Source organism: Procambarus clarkii, chromosome 66 (genome assembly GCF_040958095.1).
Source record: "Procambarus clarkii isolate CNS0578487 chromosome 66, FALCON_Pclarkii_2.0, whole genome shotgun sequence".
Lineage (NCBI taxonomy): Eukaryota > Metazoa > Arthropoda > Malacostraca > Decapoda > Cambaridae > Procambarus > Procambarus clarkii.
The window spans coordinates 29418544-29443890 of NC_091215.1; the positions used below are offsets into that span (position 1 = coordinate 29418544).

The 25347-nt window shown below is 44.4% G+C and overlaps 2 protein-coding genes across 4 annotated transcripts in view; one reads left to right on the plus strand and one right to left on the minus strand.

The window, feature by feature from the left end:
- The window catches only part of LOC123769180 (uncharacterized), a 134969-nt gene that overhangs the window by 12027 nt on the left and 97595 nt on the right, over positions 1 to 25347 (plus strand). The window lies entirely within an intron of this gene.
- Positions 1 to 25347, minus strand: part of LOC123769181 (zonadhesin) — a 29902-nt gene that overhangs the window by 3568 nt on the left and 987 nt on the right. The window contains exons 2-5 of the mRNA XM_069310016.1: positions 3175 to 3265; positions 2321 to 2414; positions 1248 to 1759; positions 148 to 311 (exon numbers count right to left, since the gene is read on the minus strand). Coding sequence (XP_069166117.1) covers positions 148 to 311; positions 1248 to 1759; positions 2321 to 2414; positions 3175 to 3265 — 861 coding nt within the window. The remainder of the gene's footprint in view (positions 1 to 147; positions 312 to 1247; positions 1760 to 2320; positions 2415 to 3174; positions 3266 to 25347) is intronic.

Genomic DNA, 25347 nt, shown 5'->3' on the forward strand with positions numbered 1-25347 from the left:
TGATGGAGCACATTGAGAGGTTGACTGGGCAAATTTAGAGACTCGCTTGGCCTGGTTGGGGTTTGATTAAAGACAAAGATGCTAATTCTTATAATCTAGGAAGCCGACGGCGTACACAAGGACGATTTCTGAATGCAACAGTCTTACCTTAAACGTCTTATTGGCGTCACACAGGGCGAACACTTGACAGTACCGACTGACGATCCAATCCTCCTTGGGTCTAGTCTGCTGGTCTGAGCACCTGAGCACGTTGGTGGAGGTGATGGGCACTGTCGGAGGAGGAGTCGTGGAAGCCGGACACAGGTCTGTCGCTGGTTGGAGAGAGAGAGGGAGGAGAAGGAGAACAGTTAGAGATAATCGAAGAGGCTCATGGACGCGAGTTCGAGTCCGTCGGGGACACCGATTGTGACCATTCACGACTAAAGATCACATTCTCGCCAAACATTTACCACTTTTACGGGTTACTCATGCCTGTGCTACCTCTTGTGGTGGCTTAAACTTCATTAGCCAGTCAATCGAGTCCATCGGACTGCTCCAAAGGTTTTCTCGTAAATATATCAAACTCTAGTGATTTCATTATGTAGGTTCATGCTTCTGATTGATTCAGTTTGGGAATTACGTACACAGAGGTGTTGATCTTACAATTAATGAGATGGCTAAGTGTCCATGCAAGACACTTAGACACAAGACCTACTTTAGCACCATGACTTTGCAAAAGTACTATCATCATTGAAAAATGAACTCTTCTTCCTTTCCAATATGTATAAATCATTCGACAGTATTAAACATTAAGGTATATTTGGACTTCAGGCTTTTGTTATTGTTAGACTTGGGAATGAAGATTGAGGCGATTAGTATCGGAAGGGACCTTTTGAGATGAGTTTTATCATCATTCTGGAAACAGATTATAAACAGAAATGGAGTAAAATCTTAGCGTGAGAACATTTGCAAAAAACAAAAGTATCACATGGGCTCTTTCCTGGTCCCCTCTATTGTTTTTATATATATATATATATATATATATATATATATATATATATATATATATATATATATATATATATATATATATATATATATATATATATATACGAAGAGAAATGTTCATAAAGGTATCCTGAATGCCACAAATTCAGAGAAAGGAAAGAGGAACATTCACACACACACACACACACACACACACACACACACACACACACACACACACACACACACACACACACACACACACACACACACATACATACCTTTAGGGCGAGGGACACACTGGTTGAGGGCCTTGTCAATGAGCTGTTCGGCCCCGCAGATGTCGTTGGCCTGGATGGGGATAGTATTGGCCACGTAACAGGTGTTACACAGCGTCTTGGTGGCTCTGGTGGGCTGACACACCTGGTACGTCTGACAGCTCGTGTCTCTGAACGCGCACTGTATTACTGGACTTGTAGATGTAGGTGTAGGTACTGTGGGTCTAGGTGTAGGTGGTGTGGGTCTAGGTGTAGGTGGTGTGGGTCTAGGTGTAGGTGGTGTGGGTCTAGGTGTAGGTACTGTGGGTGTGGGTGTAGGTACTGTGGGTCTAGTTGTAGGTACTGTGGGTCTAGGTGTAGGTAATGTAATGGGTGGCACTCCGGTTCCGGTGCCACAAGGAGGCGCCGTCATGAAGGGGAAGACACACTGGTCGAGATCGTCGGCGAAGACGGTGCCGGGGCCACACTCGAACAAGTAGGTGTAGTAGAAGCCCACCTTCATCCTGTCCACACACCTGGCCAGAGAGAGACGGACGTGGTTAGGTGGACCCCAGAGGTCGTCTGGGCCCTGGCGGACCCCAGAGGTTGTCTGGGCCCTGGCGGACCCCAGAGGTCGTCTGGGGCCCTGGTGGACCCCAGAGGTCGTCTGGGCCCTGGTGGACCCCAGAGATCGTCTGGGTCCCTGGTGGACCCCAGAGGTCGTCTGGGCCCTGGTGGACCTCGGACGACCAAGACTTACACACACACACACACACACAACACCTGAATGAGTTGTATGGAAGCTAGAGAATGGCAGGTAATAATTTCACGTAAAGCGACAGAATTACCCGTATGCGATTCACCAATATCGAACTACTCAGAGCTTTATATACACAACGTTGAGCTCTCCTGTACACTGTGAGAATCGTTCTTTAGAAACAAGTAACTCATCTGATAACTTTACAAAGCAATACTCATTAGTATAACCGATTCACCCTAATGAGCAGCGCCAGAAACTCACCCTCGCAAACTTAGAATGCTAGGGACTAGGGAAGATACTCACCCTTCAACAAGACTCGGCTACAACAGAGGCTCACCTGTAATACCAGCTGCAGTTCCTAGGGTGAGGGAAGACTCCCTCGCTTGAACACTTCACCTTAGGCTCGACAATATTGTCCGGATAGCGTGGGTCTGCAAGGTAGGTTCGGATTAGACGTGACGGGTCAGTTCAACTCTGTTTTTTTATCTCTGGGACTCGACTTTAGTACTGTGGTATGACGAACGTATCGTGTCTTTGGACGTATAGTGTCTTTGGACGTATGGCAAATGAGTAAATTCCGGAAACCGAAATCATTATAATCATTATATCATTATATCTCATTATAAAGAAAAAATCTAGTCATTATTCATGAAAAGTAACGTATTAGAGGAATCTACATTTTAGAAACATACTAAAATTAGATTTTAATTACCATGTAATTCAGTATGTCCATGGTGGAATATGGAGCATTTTTAACTATTATTTGCAAAGGCGAAACTCATAAAATCATTTGTTTACCGAATAATTTAACACATGGGCTGCATACAAGGACTTATACACTTAAATGTGTATATCTTACTTGTTATAAATACACGGGGACTTCACTTCAGCCCTGGATTATATTCAAGACGTAAATATACAAAAGTATACTTGCTATAAGGTCAGTAAACTATTTTGGTAAGCCTTATTAACTCTCGTGATGTTGATATGTTTAAATATTCAATACAATATTCAATATTGTATTCAATATTGAATACAATATTCCAAATGTGTTTACGTCAAGGGATTAATGAACAATTAAACGAACGTGTTGATATATTCTCAAGAGCTTCGTGACTGCTCGTTTTAACGGAATGATTAAGTTGACATGGGAGGTGTTGTCATGGTAACTGTAACCATGGAGATACTTACTCTTGGGTCCGGGGACAGCAGCCATGGCAACCGCTGCCATGGCAACCACCAGCATCACCACCACCAATGCTGCGCTTCTCCACATCATCATCTGTAAAGCATCCCGACCTCTTTATTAGATATAACTCTGGATTATATTCACATTAAACCATCCTGTCCTCACCTGTATAATACTGGATTATAGACTCGTTAAACCATCCCATATTTTTTTATTTGCATATAACTCTGGATTATAGAACTTAGTATACTTAGTTTGAACACTCCTCCAAATTGGATTTCTCATCTTGAGGTTATCTTGAGATGATTTCGGGGCTTTTTAGTGTCCCCGCGGCCCGGTCCTCGACCAGGAAGCAGCCCGTGACAGCTGACTAACACCCAGGTACCTATTTTACTGCTAGGTACCGGGGGGCGGGCATCAGGGGTGAAAGAAACTTTGCCCATTTCTTTCTGCCTGGTCCGGGAATTGAACTCGGTCCACAGAATTAAGAGTCCTGCGCGCTGGCCCCCCCCCCCAGTGTGTGTGTGTGTACTCACCTAATTGTGCTCGCGGGGGTTGAGCTCTGGCTCTTTGGTCCCGCCTCTCAACCGTCAATCAACTGGTTAGGTTAGGTGTGTGTGTGTGTGTGTGTGTGTGTGTGTGTGTGTACTCACCTATTTGTGCATGCAGGATCGAGCTTTAGCTCTTGGATCCCGCTTTTCTAGCCATTGGTTGTCTAATGCAATGACTCCTGGCCTATTTCTCTATCATACCTGCTTTTAAAGTTATGAATGGAGTCAGCCTCTACAATCTGCTCCTCTAGGTGTGTGTTTACGGTGTTTTATTTTTAGTAAACATTTTTAAAGTTGTGAAAAATTTAGTAAATTGTTTTGAAAATGCTTCTGGGAGGCAAATTAAGATTTATACATTCATAAATGAATAAAGAAAATAAAGAGTGGATAAACTTGAGATGTAACATGACTCTTAAAATGTCAAGGAAGACGAGTTGTTGTGGACCTGGGATAATTAGCTCATCCCCAGCCTAGCACCGTGGCCAATTAGAGCTAGAACCGTGGCCAATTAGAGCTAGAACCGTGGCCAATTAGAGCTAGAACCGTGGCTAATTAGAGCTAGAACCGTGGCCAATTAGAGCTAGAACCGTGGCCAATTAGAGCTAGAACCGTGGCTAATTAGAGCTAGAACCGTGGTCAATTAGAGCTAGAACCGTGGCTAATTAGAGCTAGAACCGTGGCCAATTAGAGCTAGAACCGTGGCTAATTAGAGCTAGCATCGTGGCCAATTAGAGCTAGAACCGTGGCCAATCAGAGCTAGAACCGTGGCTAATTAGAGCTAGCACCGTGACCAATCAGAGCTAGAACCGTGGCTAATTAGAGCTAGAACCGTGGCTAATTAGAGCTAGCACCGTGGCCAATTAGAGGAAGTGAGGAGAAGCAAGGCTAGAAACCAGTATTTAACGAGCATTATTCTGGCTCCCACTTACAATGTACTGAGATAAAGAAAAGATAAAGAGAGAAAGAAATCTGTTGTGATATCTTTGCCGCGAAACTCCTTGTGTTGGATTTTATTTGTCTCCAATAGTCTTAAAATGGTGGCTTTTGTTGTTGTAAAATGGTGGCTTTTGTTGCTGTAAAATGGTGGCTTTTGTTGTTGTAAAATGGTGGCTTTTGTTGCTGTAAAATGGTGGCTTTTGTTGCTGTAAAATGGTGGCTTTTGTTGTTGTAAAATGGTGGCTTTTGTTGCTGTAAAATGGTGGCTTTTGTTGCTGTAAAATGGTGGCTTTTGTTGCTGTAAAATGGTGGCTTTTGTTGCTGTAAAATGGTGGCTTTTGTTGCTGTAAAATGGTGGCTTTTGTTGTTGTAAAATGGTGGCTTTTGTTGCTGTAAAATGGTGGCTTTTGTTGCTGTAAAATGGTGGCTTTTGTTGTTGTAAAATGGTGGCTTTTGTTGCTGTAAAATGGTGGCTTTTGTTGCTGTAAAATGGTGGCTTTTGTTGCTGTAAAATGGTGGCTTTTGTTGTTTCAAGACTGTTAGCAACTCTCAGCCTTTGAATTAACAAAGGAAACATATACGTATGTAGAGACAAAGATGAGCAGTTACATATTGAGGAGCACAAACGCTTTCGTTCTGATAGCTTCAGAACACAATAATGGATCATTATATTGGTCTGCAACGATTACAGTATGTTATTGCTTGGCATATTGGATGAAAAAGTATGTAATGTGTGTGTGTTTAGAATCATTTACAACGAGAAACGTATCCAAGGTATCAACCAGGTTAGGTTCAGTGGACACTGATTTTGTTCGCTGGGTGCGTTTGTGGCCCTCTTACGGCGCTGAAAACCAGGTGAGGTTAGTTACAAGGGACATTGGTTTTGTTCGCTGGGTGCGTTTGTGGCCTCTTATGGCGCTGAAAACCAGGTGAGGTTAGTTACAAGGGACATTGGTTTTGTTCGCTGGGTGCGTTTGTGGCCTCTTATGGCGCTGAAAACCAGGTTAGGTTAGTTACAAGGGACATTGGTTTTGTTCGCTGGGTGCGTTTGTGGCCTCTTATGGCGCTGAAAGCCAGGTGGAGAGAAACTGAACTAGTAGTGGTGGTGACGCTGTAGATTAATTAGAGCCTGGAAGGCCAATACCAGCATGAAATGATAGAGTGAAACTGAATTTGTGTTTGCCACCATGTTGGGTGGATGAACCGGTTTCTTTACTGCCGTACTTGACCCGGGAATGGAGGTCAGAGAAAGTCTGGAAAGTTTAATATACGGTCGTGATAGGTCAAGAAAACCCGAGAGAAAGAGAAAGTTGCAGCAGGTGTGGAATTTAATAATGTTTCCAGATTCCAGATCAAATCGCGGGAAGTACAACGAAAACATTGAAATTTGGTGTCAAATAAAATTAGTGTAAAGATATCAGAGGACGTAAACAAAGGCAGTCAAGGTCAAATCCCAAAATAAATACCAAAATACCACATGAAGTTTAAATCGACGGAAAAGTTACAGTAGATCAGTGGAGAAAAGGGCAAGGGAAAAGGGGACCAATGTGAAGTTTTGGAATGGAAAGGTTCAGCGTAGGCAATATTAGGTAAATTTTTGATCTGGGAAGGTGTGGTGGGTGTGGGGAACTTCCTCAGAGTCACTTTAATATCAGCTCCTCCTCCTCCTCTACAATTTACGGGCTCACCATAGCCCGTGCTACATGGACACTTCGTCCTGAGTAGCTAAATCTTTAACAACAACAACATCCTCTACAACTCTGTATACACCTTCCCTCCTCCTTCCTCAGTTCAGTCTACCATAAGATAGATAAGCCGCCCATACAAAACTTCCTCTCCAACCCTAGACCAGCCTGCCATACAATCCTTTCTGCCCCTCTATTCCCCTCACACATGCTTCCCATACAATCCTCTCTTCCCCCTCCATCCCCAGACCCAGCTTCTGTGTCAGGTGAGAAAAACTCGGCCGTTAACCTCGCCTATCATTCGTCGTATCGCTCACTATCCCTTACATCCCCAATTTTTCCCCATTCCAGTGCCTCAACTTCAGCTCATCTGAGGTCCCCCCATGTCCCTCCAACATCACCAACCCCCATTCCCCCAAGATTCCCCCAAGATTTCCCCTCAAAGCTCAATGATGCCACCTCACACTACCCCACATCCTCTTCCACAAAATTCCCCTCAGGCTCTGAGATGTAACTAGTTAAGTTTCCCTGCGGGACGAATTACAAAAACCTGCTAACTGCCGACTTTGAGGCGCCCTTGATACTGGCTGCTTCAATACGCTCTTCCTTGTTTCAATAACAGTGATTACCTCGTAAATTCCACCGAGTAAGCGGGCGTCTTTGTGTTCCAAACGTCACTCGCTTCCTCGGGTATTAGTTGGTATTAAATATACAGGACAATAAGTGCTTTTAAGTGCCGCGGAAAGTGGACAGATTTAGTGCCGGATCATTATCAATGTATTCTAATTAAAGAGGAATAATGCCTTGCATAAAATAGTAAAAAAATTATATTAATTGATGGCGGTTTAATTATTTAGTGTTGTTAATTTATGGATCACGATTCTATGATGTTACTGATGTTAAGACAGCTCGGTAATGGTAGGTAGCGACGATACCTGAAGGCCAGGTATCCTATGAGACGGCTACGTGCCCACATATTTCATCTCAAGAGTAACATTACTCCGTAATGTCGGCCGCTGCAAATATATAACCCCAATCATGTAACATTACTGCTATTATTGAGGACCCACCACCATCTTGAGTGTCACTCGTTGATATTTCAGACGCAAAAAACTAGAAAGTTCAATTTGGAAGTTATGTTAAATTTTGATAGACTATCAGGCGAATTCTCGGAGCAGCTGAGTTGCGCCTCCACCCTCTTTTTTTTATTTCTTTGCAACCTCAAGGTCTTCTTTTTGTCGCGACGCTCGGTAAGACTCTGGCCATGTCACAGCCAAGGCCCTCGGGCGGTACACCGTGGAGGTCTTTGGACATGTCACAGCGAAGGCCCTCGGGCGGTACACCGTGGAGGTCTTTGGACATGTCACAGCGAAGGTCCTCGGGCGGTACACCGTGGAGGTCTTTGGACATGTCACAGCGAAGGTCCTCGGGCGGTACACCGTGGAGGTCTTTGGACATGTCACAGCCAAGGCCCTCGGGCGGTACACCGTGGAGGTCTTTGGACATGTCACAGCGAAGGTCCTCGGGCGGTACACCGTGGAGGTCTTTGGACATGTCACAGCCAAGGCCCTCGGGCGGCGCACCGTAGAGGTCTTTGGACATGTCACAGCCAAGGCCCTCGGGCGGCGCACCGTAGAGGTCTTTGGACATGTCACAGCCAAGGCCCTCGGGCGGCGCACCGTGGAGGTCTTTGGACATGTCACAGCCAAGGCCCTCGGGCGGCGCACCGTGGAGGTCTTTGGACATGTCACAGCGAAGGCCCTCGGGCGGCGCACCGTGGAGGTCTTTGGACATGTCACAGCCAAGGCCCTCGGGCGGCGCACCGTGGAGGTCTTTGGACATGTCACAGCGAAGGCCCTCGGGCGGTACACCGTGGAGGTCTTTGGACATGTCACAGCCAAGGCCCTCGGGCGGTACACCGTGGAGGTCTTTGGATATGTCACAGCCAAGGCCCTCGGGCGGCGCACCGTGGAGGTCTTTGGACATGTCACAGCGAAGGCCCTCGGGCGGTACACCGTGGAGGTCTTTGGACATGTCACAGCCAAGGCCCTCGGGCGGTACACCGTGGAAGTCTTTGGACGTGTCACAGCGAAGGCCCTCAGGCGGTACACCGTGGAAGTCTTTGGACATGTCACAGCCAAGGCCCTCGGGCGGCGCACCGTGGAAGTCTTCACTATAGACATCAAGAACCAATATTTAATAATGTATCTAAACCAACTGACTCAAATCACCAATTGTCCTGCTCGACAGCTTTGCGTAAACCAAGTCTCGATCTTCCTCTCTAAGGTCTCCAGCTTTTTTTTAGGTATCCTGTGTATAATTAAATGATAATCAAAATGTTCTCCCTCTAGAGTTTCTCCTAACTATACTTGCTTAATGGTTGGCTGGCGTTTTGGTATTCGAGTCATGGCTCATTAACCTCTGGAGGGCTATTAAGGCTACTATTAATAGCTTACTGACCAACCGGTATTTAAACTTTGACCACGAAAATAGTCCAGGACTAAAGTAAACTATATATATATAAATATATATATATATATATATATATATATATATATATACATATATATATATATATATATATATATATATAAAATCATGGATAAGCTGGGTACACCTCGGTTTATATATCCCTTATGATAGAGATATAATAATTAATAATTGACTGTTGGGGACAGGAAGCCAGAGTATATTCATACACTTTTGGTTTTTGTCGAGGGCCCCCCCCCTCTACCAAGGCCGAATTACTGACCCCGCCCAGGATGTAACCCCACAAGCTGACTAACTCCTGAGTACCTACTGACTACTAGGTGAACAGAGGCATTGGGTGAAGAAAATGTGCTCAACCATTTCTGTCCCGCTCGTGATTCGAACCCGGAATTTTCGATTGTGCGTCGAGAACGAACCCGACTGTACTCTCTGGATATTATAAATGCTCAATGGTAGGTGGAGTTTCCAGTAATGATAAAGATTAAGGCACCCAAAAGGTGGCATGGGCATGAATAGCCCCTAAGTGGAGGCTCTTTGCAGCCATTACCAGTACAAATAGCTGAGTCCCAGTCTTGCTGCGAGGCAGGGTGCAGTCGCACCTCCACAGATCTCCAGTATCAGCTCTTGATACTGGTAATGGCTCAGAAGGGCCACCACTTACGGGCTATTCATGCCCGTGCCACCTTTTTGGGTGGCTTAATCTTCATCAATCATCAATCAATCTTGCTGCGAGTTGACACGGCTGTTTCCAGTCGTTTTTATATTTGTTCAGTGGTGGGCGGGGGTTTCAAGCTCTTCTAAATATGCTCAGTGGTGGGCGGGGTTCCCAGTTATTTCTATATTCGTCCAGTCATGGGCGGGGTTTCCAGTTCGCTTCTATATATGCTCAGTGACAGGATTACCAGTCGGTTTTTGTTTACAAGAAGCTCATCATTAGACCTTAGCTTTATTCCGCGGGTTACAAAAGTAGCCAAGGTTCAAGCCCGGCTGGCAGTAAAGATGATGGAAGCCTAGTCCGGCCGCGGTGAGCGAGGAAGGTCAGTGTCCTGGGGCCAGATTCACGAAAGCACTTACGAACCTGTACATCTTTTCTCAATCTTTGGCGGCTTTGTTTACAATTATTAAACAGTTAATGAGCTCCGAAGCACCAGGAGGCTGTTTATAACAATAACAACAGTTGAATTGGAAGCTTTCATGCTTGTAAACTGTTTAATAAATGTAAGCAAAGTCGTCAAAGATTGAGGAAAGATGTACACGTTCGTAAGTGCTTTAGTGAATGTAGCCCCTGGGCTTAGGGCTGCCCGCCCTGGGTACTTTATCATGTATTTTTCGTTTTGATATTATATGTAAACAAGGTCAAAATAGGGTTGTTCATATATATATTTTGGTGATTAACTGCTACTTTCTCACGTTGACACGCGTGGCGTTGCCGACCAGGCGGGGAGGATTGATATATATATAGAAGATAATATTAGTGTTCAGTGAGAAACCACAAGGTCTCCTCTGAATACTTTTTATTTTCTTCTCCGAGGCTATGGGTCCCCACATTGGCACCAGAGGTGGTACCCTCACAAACTTTTATAATGAATTGTTTATGCAAGACAAAGTTTCAGTTTTACTTAGTTGTATTTCTATGAAGATCAGATATATATATATACCCTGTCCCGTGTGTTCCTTGCTGCCTGGAGAGCTCCAACACTTGCCACGCTGTGGTAACTGTCTTCAAACAATGTCGCACGTAGCAAAAACTTTGCGAGAGTCGGAACAATGAGAGTCGAACACCTGAGATGGCTTTTCCTTTTGAAAGCGTGGACACGTAAGGAGAGTCCTTGACCTCAGCGGCTCCCTTCCTGCCTGTGTGGGCGGGCTCCTGTGGGAGTATATGTACCAACCGGAGTCTACAGGGGCGGGCGTAAGCTCTTGGTCTCCCCCTCTCCTGCCTGTTTAGCTGTCGGCAGTCGTTGTTTAAGATTCGCTACCTGGAACAAAACGTTCCAAGTAGCACGGGCTATGGTGAGCCCGTAGTGGACTTACCTGGCACTCTGATCCTACCTCCCGGGATTCCTTGTGCCGAATTAGCCTTGACAAACCTTTTCCATTGGTGTATCATGTATCTCCCTTACTCCAACGCTAATGCAATGTTTTCTTCTTTCCCAGTGGATGACATTAGTCTCCTGTGTCCATTTATTCCCTCTAGTTCTGCTGTCGTTCATACCTTCTGCTTTGCCTGCTTTCGTAAATAATCCTTTGGACCTTGTATGTCGCGATCATGTTCCCTCGGACACGTGTGCTCGCGTGTGTGTAACCATGTAGGGCGTGGCGGAGCAGTAGCAGCAGTAGCCTTTGTGGTGGTGGTAGTACACGCAACAGCAATGACACCAGAGTAACATCAGTAGCACTACCAACAGTAGCAACAATAGCAGCAGCAGCAGCAGGAAGCAAACGGAGGGACTACATTCCTTATCCAGGGAACCCGCTCCGGCAGCAGGAACAGGAACGAGGGCAGTGTAGTCCTAACTGTAAAGCAGCAAACAGGCTCCTGGAACTGGTTTGTGGGGCAGATAATGTACAGGATCTTACACCAGTAGCGAGAGAGGGAGAGACAGAGAGAGACAGACACACAGGCAGACAGAGAGATAATGAAATTTTGGACTACAGGTACCAGATACCGGAAAGAAGTTTATACATGGGATGTAATATTGTGGAGTGTGAAGCATGTAGGACACGGGGGACACGGGGTGGGGGATGGACAAGGAGGAGGTGGAAGGATGCCACGGGTGGAGGATTGAAGGATGCCACAGGTGGAGGATTGAAGGATGCTACTGGTGGAGGCCTCGCAACGGCTTCTTGGACACGCATGAGACACGCACATACCTACACCGACACGCACATGGGCACTCACACGCACGCACACGCACAAGATGTCCTTCCTGGGTTCTCATCCTCCAGGTAATGCTGCCATTTATCATCAATGGTAGTAATAGTCTTAGAATGTAGGATTATAAGTAGTAATAGTCGTAGCTAATAGTTGTAATAGTATCACTAGTAATATTAGTAATAAAAGTGGTAGTAGTAGTAATAGCATATTTTTATCTTAATTTTCTAGTAGTTGCAGACGCAATTACAAGGCCAGTTTGCTAGTCAGGACATAACGTGAACTAGGCGATAACTGTACATTCAACAATTACTACATTTGCACTAATCAATTAATCAATTTTAGGTTGCTCAAACCTCACTACTTAAGAGATGGGTCAGTCCTTACTGTCCCCCCCAAGTCTCCGCAAAGTACACAGACAAAATTCTTCATAATAACCTAAGGTCGAGCTACTGACTTTCCCTCCAAGATGCAACACCCACAACAGCTGACTGACTCCCGATCAGAGGCATTAGGTGGTGATGGGGAAACGTGCCCAGCCGTTTCTGTCTCGTCCTGGATTCCCGATTGAGAGTCGAATCTAACTGTACTAACGAAATTTCAAGCATGTGTGATGGGGGCTTCCTTGGGCCGTGTGATGGGGGCTTCCTTGGGCCGTTTACAGAGAGAATGGGAGAAGAGGGGAAGCAAGGCAACAGATAGATATGCAGAAGCAATCACACAATCAGAAAATAAACAGATACAAACTCACAATCAGAAAATAAACAGAAGCAACTCCCGCGCCGTGTAAACAAATAGTCTCAAATACTCGAAATCGGTAGTAAAAGCAGCGATCCGGTCCACAAGTAGGACAAACACACACACCATCCCCACTCAGATCTCGCCTATCCGCTCCTTACCTTCTACCTATCCATCCCCCAATATCCCCCCTCCCCCCGTCCACCCACCTCCCCGCATATTCTGATATAGCAGCAGTCTCGGCCCCTGTAGATCCGAACGAACGGTTCTAAAACGGGTTTGTTTACTTGTGGTTCGTTCACATTTCCTAAAGCCTCGGTAGTTGAACGACAGATAGGCAGCTGGCGCCTGGGGAACATCTTCGAGACGCTACAGTGCAATTAACAGCCATGCCAAAAGCAAGATCTGATAAGCCACTAATTGAGGTTCGCCTACATTTTTCAAACTATTTTTTGCTTTGCGTGTCGTTCCCGTCTAAATGTCTGGCTAAGATGAATAATGATGTGAATAATGAGGAAGTGTAACAGGTTCGATTGGAAATATTGCTGCCTCGGTTATCTCTCAATGTACCAAATGCTGGGGACGGTTATATCATTAAGACTTAGATTACATTCATCACGATTATTAGTCAAACTAATCAATCAAACAATCACTCACATAGGTACGTGTCTGCATAAACAAACACACACACACACACACACACACACACACACACACACACACACACACACACACACACACACACACACACACACACACACACATTTAATTACACTAAATAGGATTAAGTGTAATTAGGTAATTACACACACACACTTCATTGGAAACGGGAACTACCAGCTACTTTGAAGAGTTAATACAGCACCAATATATAAAAATGGGAGACAAACAGGAAGCAAGTTTCTCTTTCACAATACCATGCAAAGTGAAGGAAAAGATACTAGTGAACCACTAGGATGGAGGCCAAATGTCCAGGGCTAGCCTCACCTAACTTTCAAACATGATGCGTGAGGAGCATGGGAGTATCAAAGGCCAGTCGGGGGTCGGCTCCAGTGCCACACCTTCAAGAAATAAAGGCATCTAAAACCCTCCCCTCGCCCCTCCGTATGATTTTCATGAAGTGAATTCTGAAATTTTGGTTAAGAAAGAGAGAGAGAGAGATGTATAGGGAAGGGAAGACAGGGGAGAGAGAAAGATATATGAAACAGATGACTGGAATAGTGGAGGGGAAAGAAGAGTATAGAGAGACCTGGGCATAACCCACTCTAGTAGATCTATTTAACAAGGTGACAGATATTATAAAGGACAGAAAGTCCTTCATAATACCTTCATGTTAAATAGGTCTTCAGAAAGACCTTCATGTTAAATAGGTCTTCAGAAAGACCTTCATGTTAAATAGGTATTCAGAAAGACCTTCATGTTAAATAGGTCTACACTCTAGTAGACCTATTTAACGGTGACAGATATTATGAAGGACAGAAAGTCGAGGAGACCATATTTTTGGATAGTGAGAAGGGCTCTGGCACAGTGAACGATGTGACACTGCCATAAGCTGAACCACTAGACAGGAGTGCCAAATACCTAAATAACACAAGCCAAACAACGCCAGCAAAGGCTCATCAATATGGAGAGACGTTACCAATAGAGTCCCACAAGGTGTGACGAGATGCTACATGCTCGAGTAACGATAAATCTACAAAGGACTAACATTCTCAACACCCGACTGCAATATCCCTGACCTTCTACGGTGTTTGGTTGCAAAGACAAGCCACAACGCTGCACATTATATTCCTGTGTTCCGGAAAACAAGATATTGGAGCATGAAGGGATGCTGTTTGCGCTCACGAAGCCGGAAAGATGTTTACCCATTACACGAAGCAGGAGAAGAACGGTGGAAGAGAGAGAGAGAGAAGGCGAGAAGGCCAACCAACTCGGCATTTCCGCACGACTGACGGCACATTCCTACTGCTGACTAGTGCACCCGGGAAGAGGCCGGCCAGGTGTGTAGCGGATAGTGAAGGATAGTCATTAACACCCCCCCCCCCCCCCCGAGAACTAACGCGGATAGTAAACTGACTGGAAGATCCGCTCGGCATGTTATTGGGACAAAGGGTACACAGGGAGGCTGGCCACTGGCCAGTCTCCTTATTATCATAGCAACGGGACCTGCAGTCCACGACCCCCTCCCTCCCTGTTGCTGGGCTGCCAGAGCGCAAGCGTCGGTTTAACAATACATTAAATTATTTATATTTGACAGTCGTGTAGTAAGACATGTTGACTTACTGTGGCCCGGGGCGTGGAATATATATATGTAGCAACATTCCAAGACCCGTCCGTTGATGTTATACATATATTTACACACACACACACATATATATATAATCTAATATTCGTTTCAGTGGGAAAAAGTAGGCCCAAGGAGTGGTTAATGAATGTTGCATCAACGTTGATTTAATGTTTCATCAGCATTGTTTGCCTAGATTTGGCCCGAGGGGGGGGGGGTGATAGTATGCTGCATCCCAGACCCATAATTTGTTTGTCTGATATTTCCGTTGCTTACAAACCTTAATAATACCAAACTTATTTAATGACACCGCGCATGCCGGGATGAAGAGTTTGTAAAATGATAGGACAATAAGGGCGGTTAATGGACTAGGGGTGTCGCAGTTCTCGCCCGTATTACACCTTGTGGTTCTGTCTCTGTCTGTCTGTCTCCGCGGGTAAAACTCGTTAGATTACCAGTAGTGACAGAGTGACCTGTCAAGCACTCGTGTCGTCTAGCTGGCATAATTGATTCTGTTTTGTTTATCGCAAGCGGGAACAACCGCGTCCGTCATTTGTCAGGAGGGCATAATGGCGTGATGAATGTGCTTAACGTTTGTAAATATGCAGAGTTGCAGATCAAGTTGTTGAGATTTCTCGCTTTTCTGAATTTAAATCCTCAGGAGTTTCGTCTCCCAGCGATGTTAACAACGCTCGGAACTGCTGCATCTCGCGCCACACGTTTAACAGCGAATGTTATCAGATAAAACCCTGGTAGAGCAGCTCCTTAAGTATTCTCGCTAGTTTACCTTTAAAGCCATGGTGTAAACTCGTGATAGCTATGTCGCAACCTGTCGTCAGGTTAGGCTCGTCCCTCCAGCGGCCGACCCCAAACACACATGTTCGTCAAGGTTAACGTTCTTTGTGTTCAATATAGGCATTTTCCTCACATATAAATTAATATATATTATAACTTTGTACACAGGTGTAGGTTAGTTGTTTTGGGGTCCCAGCTGTGGTGGGTATCTGCTCCAAGCAACAACAGCCTGGTGGACCAGACTCTCACAAGTCAAGTCTGGCCTCGGGCCGGGCTCGGGGAGAAGAACTCTCAGAACCCCATCAACCAGGAATCAACCAGGTCCCCCAAGTAATTATTATTTACAGAACTTGGGTGAAGTATTTAGGATTCGAACCTGTACTAACCACCTGCTCGAGAAAAGTTTGATTAATCAGCTGTGAGTCGCGTGTAAAGTTTTTTCATTCATAAAACCCGGTTTTTGGCGGGTGGATTTCTGTGGCTGTTATATCCACACCGGAGCACGCTGGCTCCCTCGCCCTGCACACGTCACACAATATCGGCCGGGTTCGATCCCCTCCCATTTCCCTCCCTTTCCCCTCCCATTTCCCGAGTAAGGAGGGACGGTTCGACACCGATCTTCAACTATTCAACCTCTGTTCATCCAATTGCCATTGGATACCTGGTTGTAAACCCATTAGTGGATCGTATACTGGGGGAAAAAAATAATTTGGTAAGGTTTATAATGGGAAGCGATAGCTCCAATAGGATAATTTAATAGGATGATTTAACCTATTAAATGATGAGTATTTGCTGAAAAAAATTACGAAGCTATAAGCCTATTAACCGAAAAACTAAAAAAAAAAAAAGTTTGGTTAAAGATTCGAGCGTTTTAAGGATTTTGGGGAAGCCCTTTTAGGGATTTTTTAGGAAGCATTATCGAGATGACAGAGATAACGAATAGTGATAATCATGGTAGGGAGCCGGTCGGCCGAGCGGACAGCACGCTGGACTTGTGATCCTGTGGTCCCGGGTTCGATCCCGGGCGCCGGCGAGAAACAATGGGCAGAGTTTCTTTCACCCTAAGCCCCTGTTACCTAGCAGTAAAATAGGTACCTGGGTGTTAGTCAGCTGTGACGGGCTGCTTCCTGGGGGTGGAGGCCTGGTCGAGGACCGGGCCGCGGGGACACTAAAAGCCCCGAAATCATCTCAAGATAACCTCAAGATACACCTAACATTATTACAGCAGCCGCATTAGATATACAGTAGATGAGAATACTTAAGTATATATCAGTTAGGAGCCTGAGGTCGGTAGCCCAATATGACTTCCTGGTCTATTGTAGACAAGACATGATGAAGTCAATGACATCAAGAGAAGCATAGGAAACAGGCAAGAGACATGATGAAGTCAACGACATCAAGAGAAGCATAGGGAACAGGCAAGAGACATGATGAAGTCAATGACATCAAGAGAAGCATAGGAAGCAGGCAAGAGACATGATGAAGTCAACGACATCAAGAGAGACCTGGGAAGAATGCAAGACATAACGAAGTCAACGACATCAAGAGAAGCATAGGAAACAGGCAAGAGACATGATGAAGTCAACGACATCAAGAGAAGCATAGGAAACAGACAAGACATGATGAAGTCAACGACATCAAAAGAAGCATAGGAAACAGACAAGACACGATGAAGTCAACGACATCAAAAGAGACCTGGGAAGAATGCAAGACATAACGAAGTCAACGACATGTAGATAGCCGTCGTTACAGCTGGTTGCACAAGAAAAACACCCACTATTCAGACTATAACTGAGGAAATACCAGCTGCATCTTAGCAATGATTGCCTTAAGGGTTGTTGGGGGGTCTTAAGCAAGAAAGTCATTTGCAGCCATATCCTAACCTCCCCTCCCCACCCCCCCCCCCCCTCCCCACCATCACCCAGTCACGGTTATGTCTTTATTTCTTCTTTAGTATAAACAGTGGCTATTACACGAGTGTTTTCCGTTGCGTGTACGAACAGAGTAATTTTCTACAGCATCTCTTTTATACCAGTTCCGTTATAAGATTCGTTCTGGCAAGTTTCGTCACCGGAAAGTTGAATATAATATCGTATATTCTTCCTAAAGTTGAATAAAATATCGTATATTCTTCCTAAAGTTGAATATAATATCGTATATTCTTCCTAAAGTTGAATATAATATCGTATATTCTTCCTAAAGTTGAATATAATATCGTATATTCTTCCTAAAGTTGAATAAAATATCGTATATTCTTCCTAAAGTTGAATATAATATCGTATATTCTTCCAAAAAATAACAGCGACGACCTTGCTGCCTGCAGTGTATACACGCCCTTGTTCGGGTCATAAACACTATGGCGGTAAAGCTAGGTTAAAACTAATAACCAGGTATTTTGATAAGAGTTACATAGTGGTCGTTATAAGTAGCCCGAAGCAGCAGAGGTGAGTGAGGGAAGCTGCCCGAGGAACAACAGCAGCCTTGGAGCAACAGGAACAGCAGCAGCAGCAGCAGCAGCAGCAGCAGCGGCTTCACATGGAGAGCTTTGTCTAGCTCGAGCCTGAAGTCAATGACCCAGGGCGGCAGGGCAGGTCTCTTGTACATAACTCTTTTTCTTCCCTTTCAGGCAGTGACTTCAGCCTCCTGACTGTCTCTTCCCCTTCCCTTCCCCTTCCCTTCCCCTTCCCTTCCCCTTCCCTTCCCCTTCCCTTCCCCTTCCCTTCCTCATTCTCCTCCTCCTCCTCCTTTTCCTCTCTCCTACACTACCCCTCTCCCTCTGGTCACTCTATCTACCTCTATTGCGGAACATAGAAGCCAAAACAGAAGTGAGAAGTTCTGCAGCAAGATTAGTGTCACAATGGAGAAAGATAAGAGGGTAGGTTTAGGCAGCTATACATCACAAATCTAGAGGAGAGGAGAAACACTAGAGAGATATGATCGCTACATACAAGATAGGATAACACACACAAGGTGGACAAGGACATGCTCTTTAAAGCGAGAGAAGGTAGACAAAGAGGACATAGACTTAAGTGACAAACGCAAACGAGTCGAAGAGATGGAAAAATATACTCATCTACCTGTCTGGGTGATCACCAAATGGATCACACTGTAAGAGGAAGTCTTAAAGCCACCTTCATCCACAACTTTAAGACTTTTAAGACCAGATTTCACTAAGAATTTAACCGGCAAGAGAACTAACACGTAACAGAGTTGTTCTTTTTAGCGTCAGCTACTCAGAACATAAAGTTCCAAGTAGCACGGGCTATGGTGAGCCCGGACGTAAAAGAGCAAAGTAGGTGGTATATAACGACCTAGCCCTTACTGTACCTCATTCCCTCCGTAGGCACTCTTAGGTAAGCACCCCTTTTCTCTCACATCAAGCCCTACTTCACCCGAACACCTCACCCAGAGTCCCTCAGCTCCTTACATGGTGTGGCCGCCCCTCCCTCCCTCCCCCCCTTCCCCAGGAGCGACCCCCGCAGGCTTTTATACCTGAAGTTAATCGGTGCAACTGGTCCCCACGACGCCCTCTTGACCCCTACACCACACACACACACACACACACACACACACACACACACACACACACACACACACACACACACACACACACGCCCCACCACCACCTTGCATTGCAAATGATCCATATTCCCTCCCATGTTGTTGTGTTATTCGAAGAATAGGAGTCGTGAAAGGAGGGGAAAGAAGATAGGAGTAAGAAAGGAAAAGGGGAGTTCTGTGAGAGGGAGTGAGAGAAAGAGGGGGAGCGTATGAGGATTATTTGATCTGATCCCTGTAGTCAGCTTACAACGTAGTTGCCTTTCAGACCGTTACAAGGGAATGGGAATGATGTATTTTATTTCGTAGAGAGGCGCCTTGCATTCAGGTCAGGGTGGGTACTATGAAGGTCAGGGTGGGGTGGTATGCAGGTCAGGGTGGGGTGGTATGCAGGTCAGGGTGGGGTGGTATGCAGGTCAGTGTGGGAGGGTTATGGAGACCTGGCATGGGTTCCATGTCACCAACCAGTGGGATAGATTGCATGTAAGCTAAGGTGCGTGACATGTAGGCAGCTGAAAGTGAGATGAATTACAAATCACAAGTCATTTAACACACACATTGCAGATGTTACAGTTCTATAGCCTCCAGCTCCTCGAGGATGGGACGCTTGCCAAGGCTGCGGCTAAACTCTCCTACCTTGAATGACAACGTTGAAGCGCTGGACCAGAAACTGATCTCTCTTGGGCCATTGGTTTCCATAATGTGTTTATCTCCGGACTAATTCATGAAGACGAGTGGAGATTTATCCCGTTAATCTTGGCTCACTGTATCTTTCTGGATGAATTTGTATAAATGTGCAAGACCTCGCCACGTCGACCAGGAGCCCTGGTCGACGACCGGGCCGCGGGGACGCTAAGCCCCTGAAGCACCTCAAGGTATGTGCTGGTTTTCTCCCTGAATCTAGCAGCAACACCTGTCTCCAGTACAGCTCCACTGTATGGAAGATAGGTATTGGCTAATATGGAAGCAGCTGTAAAGCCCATACCACCAGCTTACCTTCCTTCAGGGCATCAAGGAGGCAATCTGGCTCTTTCTGACAGTCACTGAATTGTGGTTCCTTTGTACTGGGTAGCGGGCTGTGGCGAGACTTCCTTTGACGATGTTCGTTGACTTCTTCATGCCTTGCATTCTTTCCTTCTGACCTATGACACGTGAGACTCCTGGATCCATATTGGTCTGCACTGCAATGTTGTCGTCATGCGTGTGTTTGGCTGTACCAGCGCTTTCCCACGATTAGGAGGACAGTCTCGCAGCTAGAAGCGGGCTTTTATCCCTTTCTAATGTATTATCAAGCTTACTGAGGCACTATTGAACATTATTGGTCTATATGCAGGCGATGAGTCACAATAACGTGGCTAAAGTATGATGACCAGACCACACACTAGAAGGTGAAGGGACGACGACGTTTCGGTCCGTCCTGGACCATTCTCAAGTCGATTGAGAATGGTCCAGGACGGACCGAAACGTCGTCGTCCCTTCACATTCTAGTGTGTGGTCTGGTCATTATCGGTCTATCCCTGTCTGCAATCTTTTGTGGATAAACTTGGAATCATCTTATTTGAATCTCTCATGATTTTCGGAAGGATCTTTTCTGCCAATTTTCAAGCAGCCATGTGCGTGATGTGCGCCGATATTGCTATCGGTGTTAAGTTGCGTTTCCCAAGTCTGTCTGACTAAGCGTTGCTTGGTCCCACTAATCCTCAGGCAAGGTTTAGTGTCCTCGTAAATATTGACTTAAGGAGCTCGTCCTATTTACTTTTATTGTGGGCTTAAGAAGGATGGGTGTGCACCTTTTATAGTTCACTTTGTCAAGGTTAGGCACCTCCGCTTCGTCCGTCATGTCCGTGGCCTGAAGAGACTGTAAAATTTGTAGCCTGAGGAGTTTGTAGGGTCTATGGCCTGAAGAGACTATAGGGACCCCATCCCTCCCTTATTTCCCGGTATCGGGCAGCCGGGGCGCATCCGATCCCACAGTCGTCGTCGCCCCTAAATCAACACAACAACAAGGTCAGGCACCTTGCGAGAAGGTAGAAGGGGTCTCGCGACCTTCCGAACTACCTATGCTTAGTTAATTCTTCTTAGGACGTCAAGATGGTATTAGAACCCGAGAGTGCTCATGGCAGCGGTGGAACGCTTTACACAGTGTGAGCTGTAAACGTGATGCCAACGAGAGAGAGAGCAGATATTGCACTAAACTACAACATTTTAGAAGAGACGATGATAGAAAGGCAATGTGAAGATGAGACGCCGCACAACCATAACAGGCGGCCCAAGAGTTGAGATCTACCCGAGGGGCAACCTAATACCATCAATATATAACTCCAAAATATGTTGGGACAAGAGTACTATCAGCAAGCAGGTTCCTGAATTCCTGATCTAACGAACAACTGACCCGAGTTGATAGCCTCCTTCCTAACAATGCTTGCTGATGATGCAAAAATGATATGTGGTACCTCACATGGTGGAAGACTGCAAGAAACAACTGCATGAATGGACACGCTGAAAGAATGGCCGAACGAGTGGCTACTAGAGTTTAAGCCCAGTAAATGCAAAATAATAAAGCTGGGTGTTGGGAAGAGACACAAGGTATCAAATGGGAGAAGAAATCCTCCTGGTCTCAGGTAGGGAACCCGAAGGCTGACATCACACATGAGTTTGTACCAGAAACAAACCACTCACACATGATTGGCTGCAAGTAAGAGGTTGCCCAATATAAGAAATTTTAGGATTCTGTTGAGTGAATAATAAATGTCAGAAAATCTTAAATATGCAGTACCAGCGTGGAATATTGTTCTCGTTAAACACAAAACGAGTTGATTAAAGTCCAGAAACACAGTAACAGGCTAGTACAAGAACTGAGAAGTATGAGCTACGAAGAATGACTAAATATACCTCACATCACTAGATAGAAGAACCATGGGACATGATCACAACATTCAAAATTCTTAAGTGGGGGAGTGGGGGATGGACAGATTATGTAGAGTAGTGTATTACAAATATGTTACCTTTATTAATGTTGTTTTATATTGGTACGAGAATATAGAAAATATTATATTTACTAAGCTTATCGTCGCTAAGATTATGTGGATATTTGGCAAACAAATCACTTTAAATTCTGGCTTAGCAGTTAAAACTAAACATGCCTAAAGCAGTTCGCGTAACAGTCGTCCACGGTAAAATTCGTCCTGCTAATAGCACGGTATTTTGACGTATACTCTATATAAGGCCAAGAACCGTTGTACTAGAAAATATGGATAACGTTGACCAGACCACACACTAGAAGGTGAAGGGACGACGACGTTTCGGTCCGTCCTGGACCATTCTCAAGTCGATCCCATTCACAATCGACTTGAGAATGGTCCAGGACGGACCGAAACGTCGTCGTCCCTTCACCTTCTAGTGTGTGGTCTGGTCAACATACTTTAGCCATGTTATTGTGACTCATCGCCTGCATATGGATAACGGCTCGCGAAATTGATACTGTCCCGTTTTCTGTTTCGGGTCCTCTGGTAAGTTAGGAAAAGGGCGCTTTAGTACAACAGTTTCTTGACGTTAGGAAACCTTAGGAGGACGGGCTGCACGGTAACCACCTCGTTCAACGTTTTCTTTCACCCTACCATGGTTAAAAAAAAAATAAGTAATCAAATTGGGGGAAACGCGATTATTGTTGTTGTTTAAGATTCGCTACCTGGAACAAAGTTCCAAGTAGCACGGGCTATGGTGAGCCCGTAGACGGGAAGGAACGCGACTGTTTATCAGTGGCAGGGCAGACCTGATCAAAGCCACCGGCGACTGGTCGTGGGTACCAACCTCACCTCATAGATTACCTTTACCAGCTAAGCATTACACATTGCATTTGTTTTGATTTTGAATTTGAAGAGTATTCAGAGGTCGACTCACTTATACTGACTTCGATGTTGTATAATTAATTTAACGCTAGTAATACGGAGTATTACTAGCGGAGTAATACGGAGTAATACGGAGTAATTAACTAAGTAAGTAACTCCGTATTACTCCGTTACTAGGTTACTATTACGCTAGTAATACTCCTTAGTAATACGTAGTAATAATTACTATACTAGTAATACGGAGTATTACTAGCGTAATAGTAACCTAGTAACGGAGTAATAGGAAATAGTACCTAGTAACGGAGGTAATATTTAAACCGATTTCTAACAAGTATTACTGCTCTCATGATTTTGTTGTTAAGGGGTCGACTTTGACGTGTACACTGTATATAAGCCGATTATTACATGTTACGTTATCAATATGTTTCTTTTACATTAGGGGTTTGTTCTTGCTAGGAACTGTCATTAGACACAATAGACGTTTAATTATTAAATGTAATAAGTATATTCCTGACCATCTGTGTAGAAATAGCCTAAGCTACTCTATCCCTTTGAGTTGTATTTATTGCTTATCTCAATAAACATACTTGAACTTGTGTAGGGCAAATACACTTAATTGTGTCTGTATATTTACCTTCTATACATTCTCGTAATTTCGTGTTAACACACTCAAAATTTTATAGATTAAAATTTTCGTGATTAATGTGTATTGATTGATTGATGAAGATTAAGCCACCCAAGAGGTGGCACGGGCATGAATAGCCCGTAAGTGGTGGCCCTTTCGAGCCATTACCAGTATCAAAAGATGATACTGGAGATCTGTGGAGGCGCAACTGCACCCTGCGTGACGGGAGATGTCTCCCGGACCAAGTGGTGACCAAATGGTCTTGTGTATATATATATATGTAAAATGTGTATATATACAAGTTTTAAATATAAAGAATTTTTTTTCAGTTTTATTAAACAATAGACATTTTATACAAAATTTGAAAATATCTTGAGTTACTTTATAATTTATTGAAAGATTTTAGTTTTGTTTTATTAGTTTTATAAAATTGTAATATCAATATAGCTATAGGTTAAGTATTAATTGTAATTGAGAAGCAATAAATGTTATTTACATGCTTGTCCTCCTACACTCCTAAGGTCGTCTCTGGTCGTGGTTTTCTATACAGCTTTTCAGGTAAACTCTAATATTTACAATATTTTGGTGCGATGCTGGCGATTATGTGCATTTATGTACTATGCCGATAGTCAGGATTGTACTTATTACATTTAGTATTAAAACGTACTGTCTATTCGGAGGATGGGCTGATATATATATAGATATATGTACTGAACATGTGCCACATCATGTATTTCAACATGCGCTGAAAAGTCTTGGAAAGACTTACCAGTCACTGACTCTCACAAAGGAGTGCAAGTTTAGCTTCCAAACGCACATAAACAACTTTCACTCACTTTTCACTCAATAACTCCTGTACTTCTTCACATCTACCCATCTTTCTGCCTGTCAGCACTCAGCCCCACACACCCCAGCCACCTCCAAACAAAAAAAGCATATCCAATTTTAATACATAACAAATGTTGATTTGGGCGCTGTACTTATTACTGACGCCTTTTATGGTGGTAATATCATCTGTTTTTTATATGGCTGCGTCACTCACAGCGATGATGATGAGGCTCTTCTTAATAATATTATTAATAATTATTATTATTAATATATTATTTTTATAATGGAGCAATTATTTATATTTTGCTCTTGCCGCATTTTCCGTGTAATACTTTGTGCGCTGGATTTGTATTGTTGCTTATTTTACTTTGAATCTAATATATACAAATGTTTGCTGTCAAATTTGTAATTTGTGCCAACGAATGACTTTTTTTATTTATTTATCGATTTTTTCTACAGCACATAAATATTAACTCAAATTTTCACGTAAATTTCTTTGCTACGAACGCCCCTATACACAATATACACCCTAAATACATAATACACACCACAGTATATACAAAAATATATATGCACAGCATAATTCAATGCCAAGGTTCCCACTTCATTTTGGTCAGCTGTGCATGGTCATGTCCTGCATGTTATGCAATGTCATTGCAACGTTCACCTCACAGCAAACAAGAGTTCAACCTTCACTGGCTGGCCTTGAATGTTTTCGCCTTTGGAATTGCTCTAAATATGGCAACTATTCCACACACATACACAGATACTGTCACAAGTAGCGTCCGCGGTAGCCTAACCTAGCCTAGCCTAGCCTAGCCAAATGACTAAAATAAGTCACACAATCACACTCTCTCACACCTACAAGCGTAAACCAGATCACACAACCGTGAGCAGAAATCCTATGCACTGCTAACATGCGGGTGGGGGAGGAGGAGGGGGTGATTACACTTTGGAAGAGT